At 51.0% G+C, this 20,758-nt stretch overlaps 1 protein-coding gene across 1 annotated transcript in view; it reads right to left on the reverse strand.

Annotated features, from left to right (window-relative positions):
* The window catches only part of Zmynd8 (zinc finger MYND-type containing 8), a 101,534-nt gene that overhangs the window by 23,275 nt on the left and 57,501 nt on the right, over nt 1-20,758 (reverse strand). Inside the window, 4 exon segments of the mRNA XM_051143814.1 lie at nt 905-1,414; nt 4,769-4,921; nt 10,048-10,188; nt 17,990-18,471. Of these exon segments, the coding sequence (XP_050999771.1) occupies nt 905-1,414; nt 4,769-4,921; nt 10,048-10,188; nt 17,990-18,471 (1,286 nt within the window).

The raw sequence follows: 20,758 nt of genomic DNA on the forward strand, positions 1-20,758 counted from the left end.
AAAAGGCTCAGTCAAAAAAGAAAGAAAGAAAGAAAGAAAACTGGCTGTCCATCACCAAGTACACGCGGCTTGACAGCTACCCTCACTTAAGCGATGTAACTGACTGATCTTGAATGCTGCTAGAATCCTCTGACCACCCAGCTGCCCAGCCAAAATTTGCTGTGATTCTGTGAGAGGAAGGACAGACACCCTTGACTCATCCCCTTCCGGGGAGGTTTTCCAGCATGCTCACTGCATCCCATGCTGGCTTACCCTGCGCCAAGCCTGAGGGGAAGACATTTGATGGACAGATGCTCCTGCCATCTAGCGGCACCTAGACCCTGGAACCACAATTCCTAATAGATTCCTTTCCTAGTAAGAAAATGACTATTGTTCTACTGAGAGAACCCCCTTGACCCCCCCCACCCCGAGCCCCAAGAAAATGTCTGAATATTAAAAGGCACTTTGCTGGGGGGGAAGTGAGGCCCTCAAGTTGGTAAACTGCTTGCCTAGTTATGAGGCCATGGGTTCAGTCACCAGCACTCTTAAATCCGGGGTGGTGGTGGGTGCCTGTAATCCTGTCACATGGGAGGTGGGGACAGGAGGATCGAGGCCAAACTGAGCTATATAAAACCTTTAAGCAAGCAGACCTAAGGCTAAAGTGGCCCTCACAGGAAGCCGGTACAAGCACCTGTGGGGTTTATTTTTCTGGTTCATTGTGCTAAGGATCAGAGAGGGCCCTGTTTGGATTATGGCCGTCTGTACCAGTCAGGGACCCTGAGACCTTCCTGTCAGTGCTGGGCTTCAAACTCCCACAAACTCGGGTGTACTAGGTCAGTGGCAGGGTGCTTGCCCACCATTCACAAGGGCCTGGGTTGGATCCTCACACACAGTGCCAAACAAGGAGGCTGGGTGTGTGACTTACCGTCCTGCTTAGGCGACGGCACCTTGGGCTCCTTCTTGTTTTTTCGACCCTCCCGCCCAGAAGGGTCTTCTCCTAAGTCTATGACGAGTTCGCTCTCTGAGTCAGAGTCCAGGCCCAGATGCACCGTGGGAGAATCTGTCTCATCCTTTCCCTTCAGTTTGTCCTTTGTGAGGTGAGGCGATGGCTTTGCTTTCTCTACAAAGTCCTTCTCAGGCTCAGGGCTGGCCTTGTCCTTGGCAGGTGCGGGGTCTGCCTTCTCGCTGGCTGGCGAGTTACTCTTCGCTTCCTCTTTGACCTCCACCGGATTTGCAGGTTTGGGCTTTTTTTTGACAGCAGGGGCCTCTTTGTCCGCCCGATTCCCCTCTTTGTCCCCAGGGTCCTCTGGCTCATGTTTGGGCTTCTGTTCCTCATCGCTGACATACTCACTGTCACTGCTCTCGGACTTCTCGGACTCCTCTGAATCACTGTGCTCGACGGCAGTGTAAACATCCTCCGAGATCTCGTTTATGCCTGAGGTACAAAGGGACAATACAGCACAGCTTAGTCAACGAGACAGATTTGGGGGAAAGAGGGGACACAGCATGCGCCATCTTGGTGGGGGCAGCAAGAAAGAGAACTTGGGGGTGAGGTTGATCAAGACCCAAGGAAAGCAGAGGACCTACGGGCTGTCAGTTTTATGTAGAACTAAATCTGCAAGGCTGACCACTGGTGTAGAGAGGGGGAAATAGAGGCCTAGAGAGTGCCTAGGCACAAACAAGCAAGCAAACAAAAACAAAGCAAAAACCATCTGGGAATCAAATGAGGGACCTGGGCTCCCGACTCTGCATCCCTCCCGAGTGTGAAGAGGCAGCCTTCTTTCTGAAAGCCAGAGCAGAGACACAGGCCACACTGCTCAGCCCTAGGTGCCTCTGCCCTCACGATTCCCTGTGTACATGGTCTTTTTTTTTTTTTTAATTCTAATTCTCCACCCAATTTACAAATGAAGAATTTCCACATAAGAATCAAGGCAGAGGCCAGGCGTGGTGGTGCACGCCTTTAATCCCAGCACTTGGGAGGCAGAAGCAGATGGATCGCTGTGAGTTCGAGGCCAGCCTGGTCTACAAAGCGAGTCCAGGACAGCCAAGGCTACACAGAGAAACCCTGTCTCAAAACAGCAGAGGAGGCAGCTTCTTTGAGATGCTGGTCTATGGGCAGCAAGTAGCATGAGGGGAAGGAGGAAACTGCCACACCCCCTTAGGTAGAGGCAGGTCTCCAGGTAGCCTGGTGCCCAGCCCTCCAGCTGGCTCCCTGAGCTGCTTCTGTGAATGCACTGTCCTTCTACTAGATGAAGCCACACCTGCATCTGTCCATCAAAGGAGACAGGCATAGAAGAGCAGGTGAAGTGTGCACAGGGTACAAATGTGCTTCCAGCTCAGGCTGCTGGTAAACAGTGCATCCCCCAAAAGAATGGGATGCCCAGCTGGTCACACCACCCTCATCCCTGTGCAACGGCCAGGTCTCTGGACATATCAGAGAGAAACTCAGAAAGGACAAGTTGGTCAGCACAGTCACTGGGGAACTGTGACTGCATCGCTGCCCCACCCCCCACCCCCCACCCCCTGCCCCCCGCCCAGGGGCCCAGCAAACACCAACGTGAGGTCTGGAATGAGGTGAGAGATTTGTGCTGCTGTCTGTAGGACCTGTTCGTTAAGCCTTGGAGTTTGCATCTGTTAAAATGGAGCTGAGAGGGCTCCTTTTTTTTTTTTTTTTTTTTTTTTTTTTGGTTTTTCAAGACAGGGTCTCTCTTGTGTAGCCTTGGCTGTCCTGGACCTGCTTTGGAGACCAGGCTGGCCTCGAACTCACAGCGATCCACCTGCCTCTGCCTCCCGAGTGCTGGGATTATAGGCATGAGCCACCACGCCCGGCTTGCTGAGAGGGCTCTTATCTGCCTCCCAGAATAACCCAGACATAGTTTAGCAGACCCATGCAGTGTGTCCAGGAGGCAGAGTTGGTAAATGAAGTAGAAAAATTCTTTTTTTTTTTTTTTTTTTTTTTGTTTTTCGAGACAGAGTTTCTCTGTGTAGCCTTGGCCATCCTGGACTCACTTTGTAGACCAGGCTGGCCTCGAACTCACAGCGATCCGCCTGCCTCTGTCTCCCGAGTGCTGGGATTAAAAGCGTGCGCCACCACGCCCGGCTGAAGTAGGAAAATTCTTACCAGTGGTAACAGAGCTTCCTGGGAGGGTGCAAGAGAGACTCAATCCCCACCTCTCAGTGTCCTAGTGGGACAGGGATCCTAACAAGGAGGGCCACAACACAGAGACCTTGTGCCATCTCAGTATTGAAATGATGGTCCATGTTTCCCCAGCAACTTATGAAGGGAAGGCAGGCTGGTGTCTGATACCAACCAGAGGAACTTGTCTATGGGAAAGGTTTCAAAGCATTCTGGTTTTTTTGTTTTGTTTTGTTTTTGAGACAGGGTTTCTCTGTGTAGCTCAGGCTATCCCAGACTCGCTTTGTAGACCAAGCTGGCCTCGAACTCACAGAGATCTGTCTTGATCAGGATGGCTTAGTGATGCAAACCTCTAGCCCTCTTGTTTAAACCTGGACCCCTTTATCTGTTCCTCTTCCCAGTGCAGCTACACTGGATAAGTATCCCTTTCTCTGCTTTTCACTATTACCCATTTCTTTAATTGGCCTGTGGAAAAAGGGTCGGTGGCCAAGGCTGTCAGAGCCTGAGCTCTGACCCTAAAAATTCTAGATCCAGTGATCACCCACTGGTCACTCAGACAACTCCCTTCTCAGGGATCCAGGGCACTGACTGACACTGGGGCCCTCACCTCAGATGACCCTCGCTCTGGGGCCCCACTGCCCATCACATCTTCAGGGTCCCTGGATTGATTTACTACCTAAAGCAGTATTCCAGAAGCTTCCACGAAGAAGGCAAATCCCTTTAAGATGGTCTCCCTATTTCAGAAGCTTCCATAGAGGGCAGGGCCCACCACCCAAGGACCCTTCATGCTTTCAGACAAGAAAGGAATAAAGGAGGCCAGCCAACAGAAAAGCAGTCATAAAGACTTCCAGAAGGTGAGAGAGTGCGTATGTCTATGTGTGTGTGTGTGTGTGTGTGTGTGTGTGAGAGACATGGATAGCCACACCTGTATGTAGGAGAGGGTTGGACTTTTTTAAGACCCATTCAAGAACAGTGCTATGATATCCAAGTTTGAGGAGAAAAAAGGCAAACTTGGAACACTGGTGCTTTTGAACCCACACCTGAAGTTCTGAGGCCGAGAAATACCCTCCACTGAATTAAGAAGGCCCTTCTGGGTACTGGGAGATATGGCTCAGCGGTCAAGAGCACTGACTGTTCTTCCAAAGAGACCTGGGTTTGATTTCCAGCACCCACATGGCAGCTCACAAGTGTCTATAAATCCAAGATCTGACACCCTCACACAGACATACATGCAGGCAAAACAACAATGCACATAAATTAAAAATAAACAAATTAGGGCTGGAGAGACGGCTCAGAGGTTAAGAGCACTGTCTTCCAAAGGTCCTGAGTTCAACTCTGAGCAGCCACAGGGTGGCTCACTACGATCTATAATGAGATCGGGTGCCTTCTTCTGGCACGCAGGCAAAACACTGTATATGAAATAAATAAATAAACCTTTAAAAAAGTAATTAATTTTTTTCAAAAAGGAAGGCCCTGGTGGAAACCCTGAGATAGCAAATCTGAAATAATTCCGGAGTAGAAATGCAGTGCGCTCTAACTATCCAAACAGGTGGAGGCCAGTGCAGCTGGTGAGATCACAGCGAGTGGCGCTTTCTTCTATCCAGAGGCATCCCCAAGAATGGTACCCACAGCACAGGCAGTCAGGGGACGCACCTAGCTGTGCTTTGCAACTCTCTATGGTCTTGTCCAAGTTGAGCTGGAACCGGCTCCGGATCTGCCGCTTGGGAGAGATGAGCGGGACGGGGGCTGACTGCTGCTGGACCGACTCGCTCAGCTCCTTCAGGTCCATCTCGGCCTTGCTTCGATCTGGAAGACACCAGCCCAAATCAGACCCGGCTCTCATGCCACCCGCGGTGCAGGTGAGCAGAGCATTAAGCAGCCTTCAACCCCAACAGTATCCAGCTGCCCAGAGACTAGGGTGCCTGCCTGAGCAGCAGAGGCTAACAGGAAAACACATGGCAGGCTTACACTCATCCCCCACCCCCCGCCCACAGAGCAATTGACCGGAGTATAGAAAATGCTTATCCCAGCATTAAGAAAGCTGCCAATAATCTACCCAACCTTAGGCAACAGGAGGGAAACGCCTCCCTGGCCTGAGTACGAGGACAGCTTCCCTCTAGCATGAGGCATGGCATTCCCAGAGGGCACCCTGTGCACCCTCAGAGGCCACCCTGAGCCTATAAACCGAGGCTTTGTCTCTCACTACCAGGCCATCCTGGTTGAGGCTTGCACAACAAAGACAGGAATTAGGGGACAGGTCCTTTCTAGCATGAGTGCCAGCACCCAGGCCAAGCAGGGAGAGGCAGAGGACGACTTTCCTGTGCTACTGACCTTGGCTGAAAGGTCTCTGGTGAGACCCTAAGTTCCGCAGCCCCAGGCTACCTCTGCCTAGGACTGGCTGTCCGACCAGCTAGACCGGATTTCTAAGAACCAGTGAGCTCGCTGACTGGTTTCCTACCTCTCTCCTCAGTGCCGAAAACTACATAAGAGAGGAGGTCCAGACGAGGGGAGATTTGCAGGTGGGACCATGTGTCCTTCAGTCAGGCCTGTCCCCGCAGCCATCCCCTCCAAACTACCCCTGGGTCAGCATCCGATCAGTGACAGAAACACCACTTCTAAGGCCAGTCCCTCTGGATCTGAGTTCCCTCCCTGCTACCACAGGCTCGAGTCCTCCACTGTCACCCGGAAGTGATCTGAGAGCTAGACAGGAAGAGCCATACCCCTTCCTGTGGCACAGTATTCTCCAATAACACGCAGCTCCCCAAAGCCCCTGCCAACCCACACATACACAGACGGCAACAAACAGACCCAACTCGTTCACCACCACAGTGATGGCACCCTCCCCCCCCCCCCCCCGCGAGAGAGACCTCCCCACCAAACACACAAGGCCGCAGACACACACACACCTGAAGAAAGAGAAGGAATGTTCATGGCTAATGGAGGCACCACCCTTGTAACCCGAGACAGGTGTCCCAGCATTCTGTGTGCATGTGTGTCCTTGTGTGCCATCAGCTGGAATAGTCTGTGTGGAATCCAGCAGGGAGTAAGTCCCACCCACCTTGAGGTCTCTTCTTGCTTTCTGAACTTAGCACCTACCTTTTGTTTGTTTGTTTGTTTGTTTTTTCCAGACAGGGTTTCTCTCTGTAGCCTGGGCTGTCCTGGACTGACTTTGTAGACCAGGCTGGCCTCGAACTCACCCCTGCCTCCTGAGTGCTGGGATTAAAGGCGTGTGCCACCACGCCGGGCTCCTACCATCCATCTTTATGCCCTCCTCTGCACGTGTTCTGAGAGCACACTCAGGCAGTTTTGGGGGGCTTTCCGGGACAGGGAAGGAACATTTATTTAAGGCTTCTGATTTTCCTTCAGCCATCTTTGTCCCCAGGCATCTGAAGCATTCCCTCAGCTGGCCTGGATGGGGGGCTGGGCACTCAGGGCCACGGAAGTTGGAAACCAAGTATCAGATCAGGATACACCGTCTGCCTTAACTGCTGTGAACCCTCGACACAAGAAAGGAGACAGATCTGGCCTGGCAGTTTGGCTGTGCACACATCTAAGTGCATGTCTGTGAGTAGACGGTCTCCTGGCAGGTGGACTGCCAGGAGTTCAAGGCCAGCCTGACATACAGAGCCAACAGGGCAGCCTGGACTGTGTGTGCCTAGGTCTCTGTAATGCTACATCCTTAAGTACCCGTTTTACTAACCGAGGATAATGAACTCTCATTATTTTTTTCCCCTAAGAGCAAATCGCCCAGTGCATGAGAACTAGGATCAGGTGTAAAAACAGGCTTTTGGGGACTTAAGCCAAACATAATAATTTTCCAAGGGTGCTGGCTGGATGTGACTCTCCCCCTCTCAAGAGAGGGCAGCATCTCCTCCTTATCACAGGGAGTCACCCTGCCCTTTTATACTGGGACCTGCTCCAGCGGCCCCCTGGCTGCCAGCATTTTGAACGTTTCAGCTGCCATTAAGACAGCTCCAGCTATAAATGGAAACCAGAAAGGGAAAATAGCCATGCTTGAGAAAGGCTCGTTCCTCCGTTTCTGCAAGGGAGCACAAAGCCGAGCAGCGACTTCATGGGCAACTCGGCGACAATGTCCAAATAAATATTAAGCCGTGAGGCCGCTGGCCCTCCCTATCACCTCCATGGTTTCCCTCCCACAGGGGAGAAGTGTCCTCAATGCAGCCATTCTCTTTGTGCCCACGAGTAAGGATGAAGGCTCCAGACTACCCACAAATGGGGTTACGATAAGCATGACTGCTCTGAAAAACAGCATCATAAAACAGTCCCTTCTAGGAAAAGGAAACCGGAGGTACAGCCAGGGAGCCTTGGTGTGAGGAGGGGGGGTGGGGGGGAGGGCGGGGAATGCGAATATGGGCGGTCCTGAGGGCCACTGCTTCCGTACTGATGACAAGGGGCTAAGGTAAGCATTGTGGTGGGGTGTGCTGGTTCGGGCCAGCTCCCTGGCTCCCTCCAGCCAGGGCCACCCACATCCCTGAGAACCAAAGGTGTGAGACGGAAAAGCAGATGACAGTGACAACCTGGGGGAAAGGGAAGCGGGAGTGGGAGCGGGGCGTGTGTGTGCGCGCACGCAGAACTACAGCAATGTTCTTCTCAAGGCTGTCACCGCCAGCATCGCCAGAGGAGAAGGACACACTGGCACTGTCAAGACTGCCAACTTGCTGGGCTGCCCCCTTCCCAAGGGGCACAAGAACTAGTAGGAGTCCGGAAGCAGGAGGGCCAAAAGTTCAAGGCCTGCCTTGAGTATGTAGTGGGTTCCAGGTCAGTTTGAGCTATGTGACAACCTGCCTCAAAAAAAAGGGGGGGAAGGGGGACCCAGCCGGGATCTGGGAGGAGAGAACAACTCTGCCAGCTGTCCCCCACATGTACACACACAAATGTGTCTGCGTGAGCGAGAGAAGAAAGAGGGAGAGAGGGGCCTTTAATCTCAGCACTCAAGAGACAAAGTTAAGCAGATCTCTTAGTTCAAGGCCAGCCAAGGCTACATAGTGGGACCCTGCCAGAGGTCAGGTGGAGAGAAAGAAAGTAAGCAAGCCGCTCCGCATTTGAAGTCAAACCCTTTATGGAAACCCAGGCAATTATGGGTCTGCCTCACATTTCTCCAACTTGGCTTTTTCCATGCGCTGTTTTAAATACAACCCCGCTTTGTTGGACAGTGACCTCTCACCATCAGTGGCCAGCACTCTGGGTCACATGTCACATGGGCAGACTTACTCCGCATTTCCCTCTGCTACCGCCCTTCAACACCCCTACACACACACACACACACACACACACACACACTGCTCTCCTGGGTCCCCAGCAGAGCCTTTCTGTGAGACTGAATTTCCATCCCAGGAACCCACCCACATACTCAATGTTCTCACCCCTACTGAGCTGAGACGTGTACCCTGGAAGGAATTATGGGGGGAAAAAGAGGACAGAAATCATCGCTTCCCTAGGGTCACCTTAGAGCCATCCACTGGGGCACCCACTCATCAAGCCAAGCTTCAAAGAGCCGTAGCATCACAAGGACACTGGTGGGCTCCACGGCTTACAGGAGCTGTTCTCTCCAGGCATGATTGGCAGAGGGGAAAATGTCACCAAGAGAACGCCTCCGCTCAGTGCCTCTGTAGAGAGTGTGACGGTGGGAGGAGGCCCCAAGAAAAGAAACCACATTTTCTAGAACAATGAATGTCCCCGAGATAACAAGTGAGGAGTAAAGTGGACTACACCTGGTGGCCTCTGGTCCTGTCACCCTGGGAACCTTGAGACACCAATCCGATCCATACCACCACCTGCACCCGCTGTGCAAGGATGGCATTGTGACTCACACACAAGGCGCTGCTGCACACAGGTGGCCTCCCGCCCACCCCCCCCAGGAAACGTTCTGCCCCAAGGTCTCCAGGATGTCACACCCCTTAGAGTTGCTTCCTCAGATTCCTCTCTGCACTTTCCAGCCCCCTGCTCTTCCTTTAGCTGATCTGCTACCTGCTCCAGGGGCTCAGGGCCCTTGCTCCTTTCAAACATGCTAAGACCAGATCTCGACTTCTGGAGCCAAGCACTAGACATTTAGCTGCACCTCCAGCTTCAGCCACAAGGTGGCAGCATCCAGTTACTCAGCAAAATACGGGCACTAAGTAAGGCCTCCAAGTCAGTCAAAGATTACAGAAATTCTCACCTTTTGCCCCTTGCTCCCAGGGATGCAGGCCACCCTAGGCTGCATAGGAAAGTAACTACAAGCTAGAACACATGGGTGCTCCCCCTCTCCCCCCGCCCCCAAGCAGGCCTATAACCACAACACTTGAGAGGTAAAGACAGGAAGATCTTGAGATCATCTGGGGCCTGAGCTACAAGGCAAGCTCAATTCCAGAGATGGAAACTAACATCTTAAAACACAAGAAAGGGCTGCAGAGATAGCTCAGCAATTTAGAGCACTGGCTGAGTGAGAGAGAGCCTGTACTGGTTCCCAGCACTGACCTGGTGGCTTACAGCCATCTGTAACTCCAGTTTTGGAGAACTTGATGGCCTAGTCTCCACAGGCACTGGGCAGCAAGCACACTTATTCGTTAATTAACTAATAGAAAATTGAAGAAACCATATTAGAACACCCACCCCAGAATGGTAAGACTCGGTTTCAATCAGGTGAATTTCCCAGGGGGAAACCAGCTTATAAGGATCACTTGTAAATGGCTGGCCCAGGATAACTTGTGGTAGAACACTTTTGCATGCCAACGGGCCTCAAAAAGCCCCTCATCTTACGCCCTCCTCTGGGATCAGCCCTCAACCTCCATGCACCAAGGCTTGCACAGAGTTCGGTGTGCACGGACCATTCAGGAAAGGACAAAGCGGCAGAAGCAGCCACTGCTGCCAAACATACACACACGCGGGGGTGGGGGGGGGGGGGGGGGGGGGGGAGAAGAAATGCTACTGACCCAGGTTCAAGTTCAGGATGCTCCCAGTGGTGGAGGTCTTGTCCGTTTTTGTCATGATGGGTGTCGGAGCTTGCGGAGAGAAAGGCTTCGGGCTGCCAGACAGACTGCCTGCTTGCCCCGTCTTTGTGGAGGCTGGAGAAGCTGAAAACGCATGGCCTGGTTAGAAGCCGGCTTTAGAAATCAGCAAAGCAGTGAAACTCTCAGGGTTGGTCGGGTTGAGGACAGGAAAGAAGGGACATGGTGTTCTTCATTCCAAGGGTGCAGCTCAGTGTCCTGGATGGGCTTGGTAGGAAGAGTGGCATACACTGCCAGCTGTCATCAAACAAGAAGGCAGCTAGGCTGGAGGCCTATCAGACTGCTCTAAGGCAAATGGCTAGGCTGCCACTGGAATTGCCGCGGCCCATTCACGGGTGTAGCTATCAGAGCAAACCCATCACGTGCCAGATGCACAGGTCAGGAGCAGGCTTGCCGGGGCAGTTTGAGGGGGCTGCTCACAGCCTGCATGTCCTCTGACCAGCCCCTGGGGAGGTCCAGCCCCTGCCTCAGTTCTTCTCAGGGATGAGTGAAAGTAAGCAAGGCACCAGGCGGAGGGAGGGCGTTGGCAAACTATCTTCCTCCTCAGGCTTAAATTCCTCCAAGGACGACAGACCATGCCCCCAATTTCCTTCACTGGCCAAACAAGGCAAACGAAGACCAAAGCGCTTAGAGTGACCAAAGATTCCTAAGAACCCACCCAGTCCTGACCAGTTACCCTCATACACTAATTTACACATTTTGAGCATTTCCCACTATGGTCCCTGAGTCCTGACAAGCCAGTACCTGGCCGATTGGCCTGAGGAAGGAGATGGCAGTGGTGAGGTTGTGGTGATCTGTTTCTGACAGGAAGTCGTGAATGGCCCAAGAGGGTAGGACGCCAGATACTGACATAGACCATAAAAATGTAGGCCTGCTGTGGGGTTTCTGTAATCCCAGCAGTGAGGAAGCTGGTGCAGGAGGAGCAGTTCACAGTCATCCTCAGCTACATAGCAAGCTGTAAGGCAGCCAATACTGCACAGCGAGGCCCGGCCTCAGGAAGAAAGCTCCTGCACTTGGCTGGGCAGAAATGCCTCCAGCTCTGCGTGTCTGTGAGTGTGTGCGAGTCCAGGTGCCCACTGAGCCCATAAGGCTTGGGTCCTCAGAACTGAAGGTACGCGGGTGTTGGGAGTCAAACTCGCATCCTCGGTAAGTGCAGGATGCGCTCTTTGACCATTGGGCAATCTCTCCAGGCCCTACCATTTGACTTTAGTGTAAGTGAAAGACTTGAGACTACAGAGATATGGACTCAATCAGAGGCGGACACTTAAGGTTCAAACCCTGGGCCCCTACTGACTAGCTATGTGACTTTAGGAAAGGTGCCTGTGTCTGCAGCTCCCTTAGAAAGACATTTAGGGGTGCTGGAGAGATGGCTCAGTGGTTAAGAACACTGCCTGCTCTTCCAAAGGACCCGGGTTCAATTCCCAGCAACCACATGGCAGCTCACAACTGTAACTCCAAAAATCTGACATCCTCCCACCAATGTGCATAAATTAAATTTTAAAATGTTAAGAAAAAGAAAGACAGACATTCAGGGACTGGCAGACATGCAGGGATGGCAAAAGCAGCTACAAAATCCATCAGGTTATAACGAGGTCTGAATCTAGACAGTCAATGGCATCAAGAGCACGGGCATCCAGGAAGTGTGCATTCAGGAAGTGCGGTCCTGTGTCCTTACTAGCTGTTTCTCCATGGAAACCAGGGGTCTTCAATCAGGTTTGCACCACCCTCATCAGCTCATACTGGGCAACACATGCAGGTAATTCTAGTAGCCATGACCAGGGACATGGGCTGCACTTGGTGTCTAGTGCCACAGAACCTTAAGGCGACACAGAGAAACCCTGTCTTCAAAAACAAGGACAAAAGATCACCTAGGGGCTGGAGAGACGGCTCAGCGGTAAAGAATGCTTTCTGTTCTCACAGAGGACCCAGGTTCAATTCCCAGCACCAACATGGCAGATCACAACCTTTTTTTTTTTTTTTTTTTTTTTTTGGTTCAAGGAGAGCTACAGTCTCCGGTCTCTGCAGGCACTGCAGCACACAGACACATATGCAGGCAAGCTCTTATATACATAAAACTTGCTTGTTTGCTTTTTTTGTTCTGGGAGACAGGGTTTCTCTGTGTAGCCATGGCTGTCCTAGAATTTGCTCTGTAGATCAAGCTGGCCTTAAACTCATGGAAGGAGATCCACCTGCCTCTGCCTTCTGAGTGCTAGGGTTAAAGGCATTCACCACCACTTTCTCGCACGCATACAATTTTAAAACATCTGGGCTACAGAGATGGCTCAGCGGTTAAGAGCACTGTTCTTCCAGAGGTCCTAAGTTCAATTCCCCGGCAACCACATGCTAGATAGTTCACAACTATCTATAGTAAGATCTGGTGCCTTCTTCTGGTGTGCAAGTATGGAGCACTAATATATGTAAAATTAATCAAAATAAAAAATTTAGCTGGCTGTGGTGGCACACGCCTTTAATCCCAGCACTCGTGAGACAGAGGCTGGCAGATCGCTGTGAGTTTGAAGCCAGCCTGAAGCCAGTCCAGGACAGTCAAGGCTACATAAAGAAACCCTGTCATGAAGGGGGGGGGGGGGGATTTAAAACACCACCTGTAACTCCAGTTCTGACACCCTCTTCTGGCTTCCATAGGCAAGGCATACATGTAATGTGCTTATATTCATATGCATTAAGACTTAAAAAAATATAAATCTCCTCCGCATTCCCCCCCACCCCCAAGACAGGGTTTCCTCTGTGTAGTCCTAGCTGTCCTGGACTTACCTTGTAGACCAGGCTGGCCCTGAACTCACAGAGATCTTTCTGCCTCTGCTTCCTGAGTGCTGGAATTAAAGGTGTGCGCCACCATGCCCAGCTTTTAAAAATAAATCTTAACCATGAATAAGAAGGAAAGAATTACCATCTGGCCCCAATGTTGCTCCTGACTTAACCCGGGGAGCATATGTGGAAATCCTTTCTCTCCCTCTGGAAATAGGCTGGGATAACATTAGATACATGCCCAATAAATTATTTGAGGATGGTGTTTTATAAATGTGAAATTAAATCCAATTTACCATAGGGATTTGCAGACTGCCTGACCTAGTAACCAGGCAGGCAGCCTTCCTTCCCCGCGGGCTGTTGCTCGGGGCAATCTCTACCACTTCCAGGCTACGGAAACAAACAGAGGGCGGAGTATGTGCTACAGGGAGAAACAAGAATGGGCGAGCTGCGTGAACGTGTGTACGCATGCTCGTGGACATTTGTCCTCAAGGGTGTGGTGACCTTGGGTACTGCTCCTTGGGTCTCTCCACAGTTTGCTCCTTTGGTTTAGAGACAGGGCCTCCATATTAGCCCGGAACTCCCGCCAGAGCAGGCTGGGCTAGCTGGTGGGAGCCCAGGGAGCCACCTGTTCCGCCCAGCACTGGGACTGCAAGCATGCACCACCACGCCTCAAATTCTTACGTGGGTTCCAGGCATCAAATCAAGCTCACAAGACAAGCACTTTATTGAGACATCAGCCCCCAAATGAGGCTTTTTTTTTTTTTTTTTTAAAAGCAAAACTGCTACTATACAAATAGCTTAAATAATTCATTTACTGCTGCTTGTGATAGATGAAAAAGTTCCAGGGGCCACACTGTTCCCCTGAGGATGAAAGAGAAGGCTTTTCCAGCTGTGTAGTCACTAAGTAAACAGAGAGGTGTAGCGCGCTCTGCCTGGGCCTTCAGGGATGTGGTGAGGAGGCCTGAGCGGGCACCAGGAACCCGAACGTCCAGAAAACCCACAAAGCTGCCACTGCACACAGATGGCAGCGGAGTGTGCCTTATTTCCTTTTTAAGTTTAAAATGTAAATGGGCGAGCCAGCAATATGGCTCGGTGAGTAAAGGCGCTCGCCACCAAACCTTAGGACCAGAGTTCCCTTCCATTTCTAGGACTCACATGACAGAAGGAGAGGGGCTGATTCTCACAGGCTGTCCTCCGACAACCTCACGTGTGCCACGTCAAATTCATGCACACAAACAAAAACAAATACATGAAAGCACAGCGAAAAAACACTATAGGTCGGATTTGGTGACACACACCTGTAATCCCAGCACTCTGCTGGCAGATCTCTCTGAGTTCAAATCTAGCCTAAGTGGTTAGAGAGATGGCTCAGCAGTTAAGAGCACATATGGCTCCTGCAGAGGACCTGGGTTCGGTTCCCAGGGACCACATGGTGGCTCACAGCCAGCTATAACTACAGTTCCAATGCCCTGCTCTGGCCTCTGCAGGCAACAAACATGTGTGTGCAGGCAAAACACACTCAAGACACTTGAAAACAAACATAAATAAAAATCTAAATTTTTTTTTTTTTTTTATAGCCAGCCTGACCTATACAGTGAGTTAGTTCCGGTCTAGTCGGGGCTACAGAGTGAGACCCTGACATTGTCTGAATAAACAAACAAACAAACAAATAAATGAAATGAAATTCAAAGGATGGGAAAGCTGCAGACAGCCCAGAGGACTCCACCCCACTTGTGATGAAACCCACAACAAAGCCACTGTTTTCTAATTCTGTGTATATATATTTCTGTGTGTGTTTCTCATAGTGTTTACGACAACAACAAAAGCAAGCTAGGTGATGTGGACACATGGGCGCATACAATGAACCAGTACATAAGGGCTAGATAGCTGGCATATTTATATGTATGTGGGTGGGTGTACATGTGTGGGTGTGGATGCGTGCACGTGCATGTGTTTGTTTGCAGCTTCGCCTGCTGTAGCAGCAATCTGGTCACAACTGTATCCACATTTACACTAAGAGCCAAGCGACAAGAAGCCCCATGGCCGCTCTAGTTCAGAATTTGGGGGACCTTCAGGTCATATGCCTCTCATGAATTCCAAGTAGCTCTTTGACAAAACACAAACCGGCAATGCCAGCATACACCTTCCATCAAAAGGGTGACCACTTGGGGGCCAGCAAGATGGCTAAGCTGGTAAAGGCACTTGCCACCAAGCCTAACGACTTGAGTTTAATTCCTGGGACCTACATGGTGGTGAGGACTGACTGCAGCAAGATGTCCTCTGACCTCCATGCACGCACAGGCGCGCGCGCACACACACACACACACACACACACACACACACACACACACACACACACATTCTAAGTGTGACTGCATCTGGGGAGGCATGACACACCACTGTGCATGAGCACAACTTCCAAGCAGGTCATAATGAGACAGGTACCTTGCTTTCCCTTGATCCTATCACCTGTCAATCACACTCCACTCCCTTCATGAGGTTCAACTTAACAGCGTGCCATGTAACTCCTCAGGAGAGACAGCCATGGGAGGGAGGGTTAGTAGTGACTTAGTATTTGTCACGGGCAGCCATTTTATGACAACTATTGATTTCACAATAAACCAGAGTCTGTGAGAACACTTTGCCTTCTCCCTGACAGCAAGCCCGCAGTGGGAGGCCAAGACCAAAGCGTCATTATCTCAGGTGGGTTTGCAGGCTCAGGGCGGTGCCATGTGACACATTAACATTCTCACTGGGGTCTCTAGGAAATAGTAAACGCCGACAGGCTGATGGCTGAGGAAGGCTGGCTGCCCAAGTGGCCCATATAACCGGGTGAGGTGAGGGGCCACTGTGTTCAAAGTAGTGGGATCCAAAGCTGTGACAGCTATAGGCTGCTTGCCAGGCAGAGGGCTGCTTCTCAAGGCAAAAGACACAGGCCGAGTCACTGAGTCTGCTAAGGAAAAAGACAGTCTTGGAGCCAGTGGGAGGCTGCAGCAGGTAAAGGCACTTGCTGTTGAGCCTGATGCCCTCTGCAAGCTGTCCTCTGACCTTCAAACGAAACACACACACACACACACACACACACACACACACACACACACACACACACACACACACACACTCACCACCTTTAATCCCAGCACTAGGGAGACCAAGGCAGGCAAATCCTCTGTTCTGTGGGTTTAAGGACAACCTGTCACCACCCAAAAAGAGGGGGAGGGCATACATCCCTACACATTCTCATATGTAAAGAGACTCCATTACAACAGGAGAGACGCTGTGGATTCTGAAAGCTGCTTCCGTGGTTTCTCTACTTTATAACATGATAAACTTCTCTGGGATTGTGGGGAGCCCAGGTTGTACTCTCCCTGGCTGTGGGGGTGTCTAAGGAAAATGTACACCCTCTTCTCCCCGCACTAGCTTCTGGCTTCTGCCTTCACTGCTAACAGCAGAGGGCAGGAGGGAGTTGGCCAGGCTTTAGGGCCTGGCAATTTGCCACATGAAGAGCTGACAGAGTCCCTTCTGGTCTTTGTAGTCTACAGGGAGAGGCGGCAAACCTGGATCTATGGGCCTACGGACCCCATCTGTTCCCTGTCCCTGAGTGGCCTCCTATTTAAGAACAGTATAGAACACTGGGGCACACAACAGTTCTTCTCTGCCCCTATATATGAGTGCTTTGCTTGCATTTAGGTCTGCGCGCCACATGCATGCCTGGTGCCCCAGAAAGTCAGAAGAGATCATCAGATCCCCTGGAACTCAAGTTACAGACAGTTGTGAGCCATGTGAGTGACAGAAATTGAATCCAGCTCCCCCGCAAGAGCAGCCAGGGCTCCTATCCACAGAGCTGTCTCTTCAGCTCAGTTCAATCACCCTTAAAGCATGCACTTGTAAGAAATTCAGGCTTCATTACCCATCGTCCAACACCAGCTAAGTTCTATTGAAACTCAGCTATCGATGTCCACAGCTGTAGCCATGACCAAAGCACGGAACCAACATCCAAGTGTTTAACTGTGGGCGCCACACAGTGAGGGGTGCAATTTGTGAGAGCATAACAATTCTGAATGCCATCCCTCTTCTTTCTTCTTTTGAGAGTATTGTTGGAGGGGTAGGGGGGTGGGGTGTCAAGACAGGGTTGCTCTGTGTAGCCTTGGCTGCCCTGGACTCGCTTTGTAGACCAGGCTGGCCTCGAACTCACAGAGATCTGCCTGCCTCTGCTTCCCGAGTGCTGGGTTTAAAGGCGTGCGCCACCACCGCATGGCATTCTTATACTCCTATACAAGTCTTTTTTTTTTTTTTTTTTTTTTAAATGCAGAACCAGAGAGCAAAGGGGAGCTGTGGTGGAGCACACCTGTCATCCCAGCCTGGACCATCTCAGAAAAATAAAACAAAATGTATAAATATTAAATGTCTGGCTCGGTTTTGTTTGTGAAATAAGCGTTCTACTTAAATCACCCCTTCATTGTATCTCTTCTCAGATCCACTCAGACAGCAGATTAGAAATCACCAGAAAGATAATTCCATGGCAAGCACTGTTCTGGATACTGCTCTTGTCCCGATGTGGGTCCAGACTCATTCTGTCCTCGAGAGAGGTTACAGGTAGCCAGCTATGGTTGCCATGGCAACGGTGGGGGAGACTAAGGCATAACGACATTAAATGTATTGCCGAAAGCCACATTAGCTGAGTGCAAAGCCTGGAATTAGAGACCAGTTGTCATCTCTGAAATACAACACAGAGTTTGACAAAAGGCGACCAGTGTAATAACTGGGCAGAAGGACCAATTTTCACCTTGACACATGAATGTATCGAAAACTGAGCTTCCAACAGTCACAGGACCCTGTTGTGAACAGTCAAGCAGCCCTAACATTGGCCCAGAGCCCTGCAGGGTTTTTGACCATCTCCACCCGCTTCTAAGAATAGCCCCAGCTGGCCTTTGGGAACACTTCCCTCATCTCTGGGGCCCTGTTACCCATCTACCTAGTCCATCACAGTGCCCCATGACGGCTGTGGCACCTGGCTGCCTGCACCATGGGTGAGGCACCCAAGGACGCCAGAGTGCTCCAAGTGGCCTCCTACCCCACTCTCCCAACTGGGGCTAACCTGTGCTCTTATCAAGGAAATCCATGGACTCCTCGCTCGCGCTGAAGTGGCTGGCGGGAGCCTTCTTCTCGGGGTCCTGCTCCACGTCAGAGCCCGTGTGCACAGAAGAGTTGGTGCTGGTCGGGGAGCGAGGCATGTCTGACAGGGAGATCCTGCGGCCGGCGCCTCCGCTCAGAAGGGGCTTGCTCAGGAGGATCTTGGGAGACGCTGTCATGTCAAAACTGAGCTTCACTTTCTCCTGTTTGTCTGTCTTGGCAGTGCCGGCGCTGGGGTTGCTGGGATCGAGCAGCATTTGGTACTGGCTATTGGGGGTGTAGGGCGTCCTGAACGGGGAGTAATTAAAAACCCCAAACTTCCTTCGCACATTCTCCACATAAACTTCCATCTCTTGCATGGCGCTGTTGAAGATACTTTTAGTCTTTTTCACAGAAAAGGGGATTTCTTTAGACATGAGGTAGCAATTATTGATTGGAACCCAGGCTCTAGGAGGGCAAAAGAGAGAGACTCTGAGTCAGCTTCATTTCCAAGATTGTTTATTCTTTTCTTTTCTTTCTTTCTTTCTTTTTTTTTTTTTTTTTTTTTTTTTTAATTTTCTTAATGCAAACCAAATTAGCCTGGAGGGCACTTGCCAAGATCCTTACATGTGGGCTCTCCTTTTTTTAAAATAAATGATTTGTTTTGAATGGTTAATGAAATGATCCACTTCACGGAGGTATTAAGGATGGAACACGAACAACGACAAAAAAAAAAAAAACCTAGCCAGGCTGTGAAAAAGCTCCACACACTTAGGCATCTTAATCTGTTAGAAATACAATGGAAGTCTTCAAGATGGCACAGCAGGTGAAGGCACTGCTGCCAAGCCTGGCTGGCGACCTGCTCAGAAAATCAGAAAGCCCACGTGAAGAGAACCCCCTCACTTTGGCCTCCACACAGGCTCAGCTCTGTGGTACCCATAATGTACACGCTCGCACACACACACACACCAATAAAGAAATGAGTGTAAAGAGCAAAAATTAAATAAAACGACAATCCCCTCGGTTTTGTACTGTTTCAGAATAAGAAACACAGGCAGAGTTCATGAGACATCTGAAGGAGGTCGTGTTTCCTGGATCTTGCCACACACGGACAAGGACCTTCTTTTGATTGATTGCAATTCCAAACGGGACTGTTCTTTACAAGATACATTCCTAGAAGGAGGTGCACATTCCAGAACCTCAGTGTGTAGTCCAGGTTGGCCTGCAACTCAGCAGTCTCCTGCCTCAGCTCCCTGAGAGCCACACGTGGCAGAACGTGAGAAAGTAAACTTGGGGTAAACTCTTCCCCCCCCACCCCCACTTCGAGACAGGGCTTCTCTGTGAAGCCTTGTCTGTCCTGGACTCGCTTTGTAGACCAGGCTGGCCTCGAACTCACATCAGTCCACCTGACTCTGCCTCCCAAGTGCTGGGATTAAAGGCGTGTGCCACCATACCCGGCTCCCCGGGGTAAACTCTTAATAATAAGCAGCATTTGGTTTTGGGGTGGACATGCTCCACCTGCTGCTTCCGGGAAAGTCCCATCCTTCTCCTGCAACCCCCACACCCCAGGACTTTCGCAGAGACCCTGAAACCAAAAGCGACAGTGGTACTTTTCCAGACCAGCAGCCACCTCGACCACAGAAGGTCTGAGAACGCGCTAGCCACTGCTCCTGTGGAGAAGGCCCACCAGGACATCTTATTAACTGTCAGCTCCCAACTCTGCAGCCTCCACCTAGCTCACAACTTTTCCTTGGAGACCTTTAAGGGTTCCTGGACCTCAAACTTAAACCTGGCATAAAGCCATGGGATGTGGTGGGGGCTGGGGAGGAGAAGAGTCTTGCCCAGCTATGACCAAAGCGCCCACATAGGACTCTGGACCCAGCTCTTCTGGTCTCCCTGGCCTTTGAAAAGAAGCAGTGGGAAAACTCTATGGCGTTTTATAGCACATCAGTAGCTGGCACTGACTTCCTACATCTGAAGAGGAAGTGAGGCATGAGAAAGGAGGCCTGTACAGACGCAAAGGTCAGCACAAGACCTGCCTACAAGTGGGAACCCTCAAGCATACCACTTCGGGGTGGCAAGAGTGAGCAGCTCCCCGTATGTGCTGGGGACACAATAGCCTTAAGTGCCCTGAGTGACCCTGGGGCAAGGAACTGCATTCTGTGCCTCAGTTTCCTCATCACGTAGACGGAAGTGAAAGCAGTTCCTTCTAAGGGTGGCAAAATGCCTGGTGCCTGGGCACATGGGGTAGCCTGTAAGCGCAGCCCGCAGGAGGTGGAGGCAAAAGAAATAGTTGCTCCAGGCTAACCTGCCTACTCAATTACACAGGAGGCACAGGATGGCTAGCAGGGAGATTTCTTAAGCCTTGCAACCATTTGATGTAAGACTTCCTATAATTTTAGGTCATGGTACATATGTCTAAGATCAAACAAACAATCCTTTAAAGAGATAAAAAGCACACAGAGGAAGCCTGCAGACAATCCAATGGCCTCTGCCCCAAGGCTCTGTAGGCTCATTCTCAGGCCGATCAACTTGAGGATCCCAGTGTGGGGTTCTGGGACATTTCTCACATGTCCCAGCTCACCAGACCCCAGCTCACATGTCGATACTGTCGCTTTGGTGCTACCAAGTGATGCGACAGTATGGCACCCTTGTATGCTTGCCGTGGGTTCTTACGACACAGTTCCCCACATCTTAGCACAGCAGCCTGTGGATGAGCCACCCTGGGCTGACGTTAAGACTCGGGCGGCAGAGG

Source organism: Acomys russatus, chromosome 4 (genome assembly GCF_903995435.1).
Source record: "Acomys russatus chromosome 4, mAcoRus1.1, whole genome shotgun sequence".
Classification (NCBI taxonomy): domain Eukaryota; kingdom Metazoa; phylum Chordata; class Mammalia; order Rodentia; family Muridae; genus Acomys; species Acomys russatus.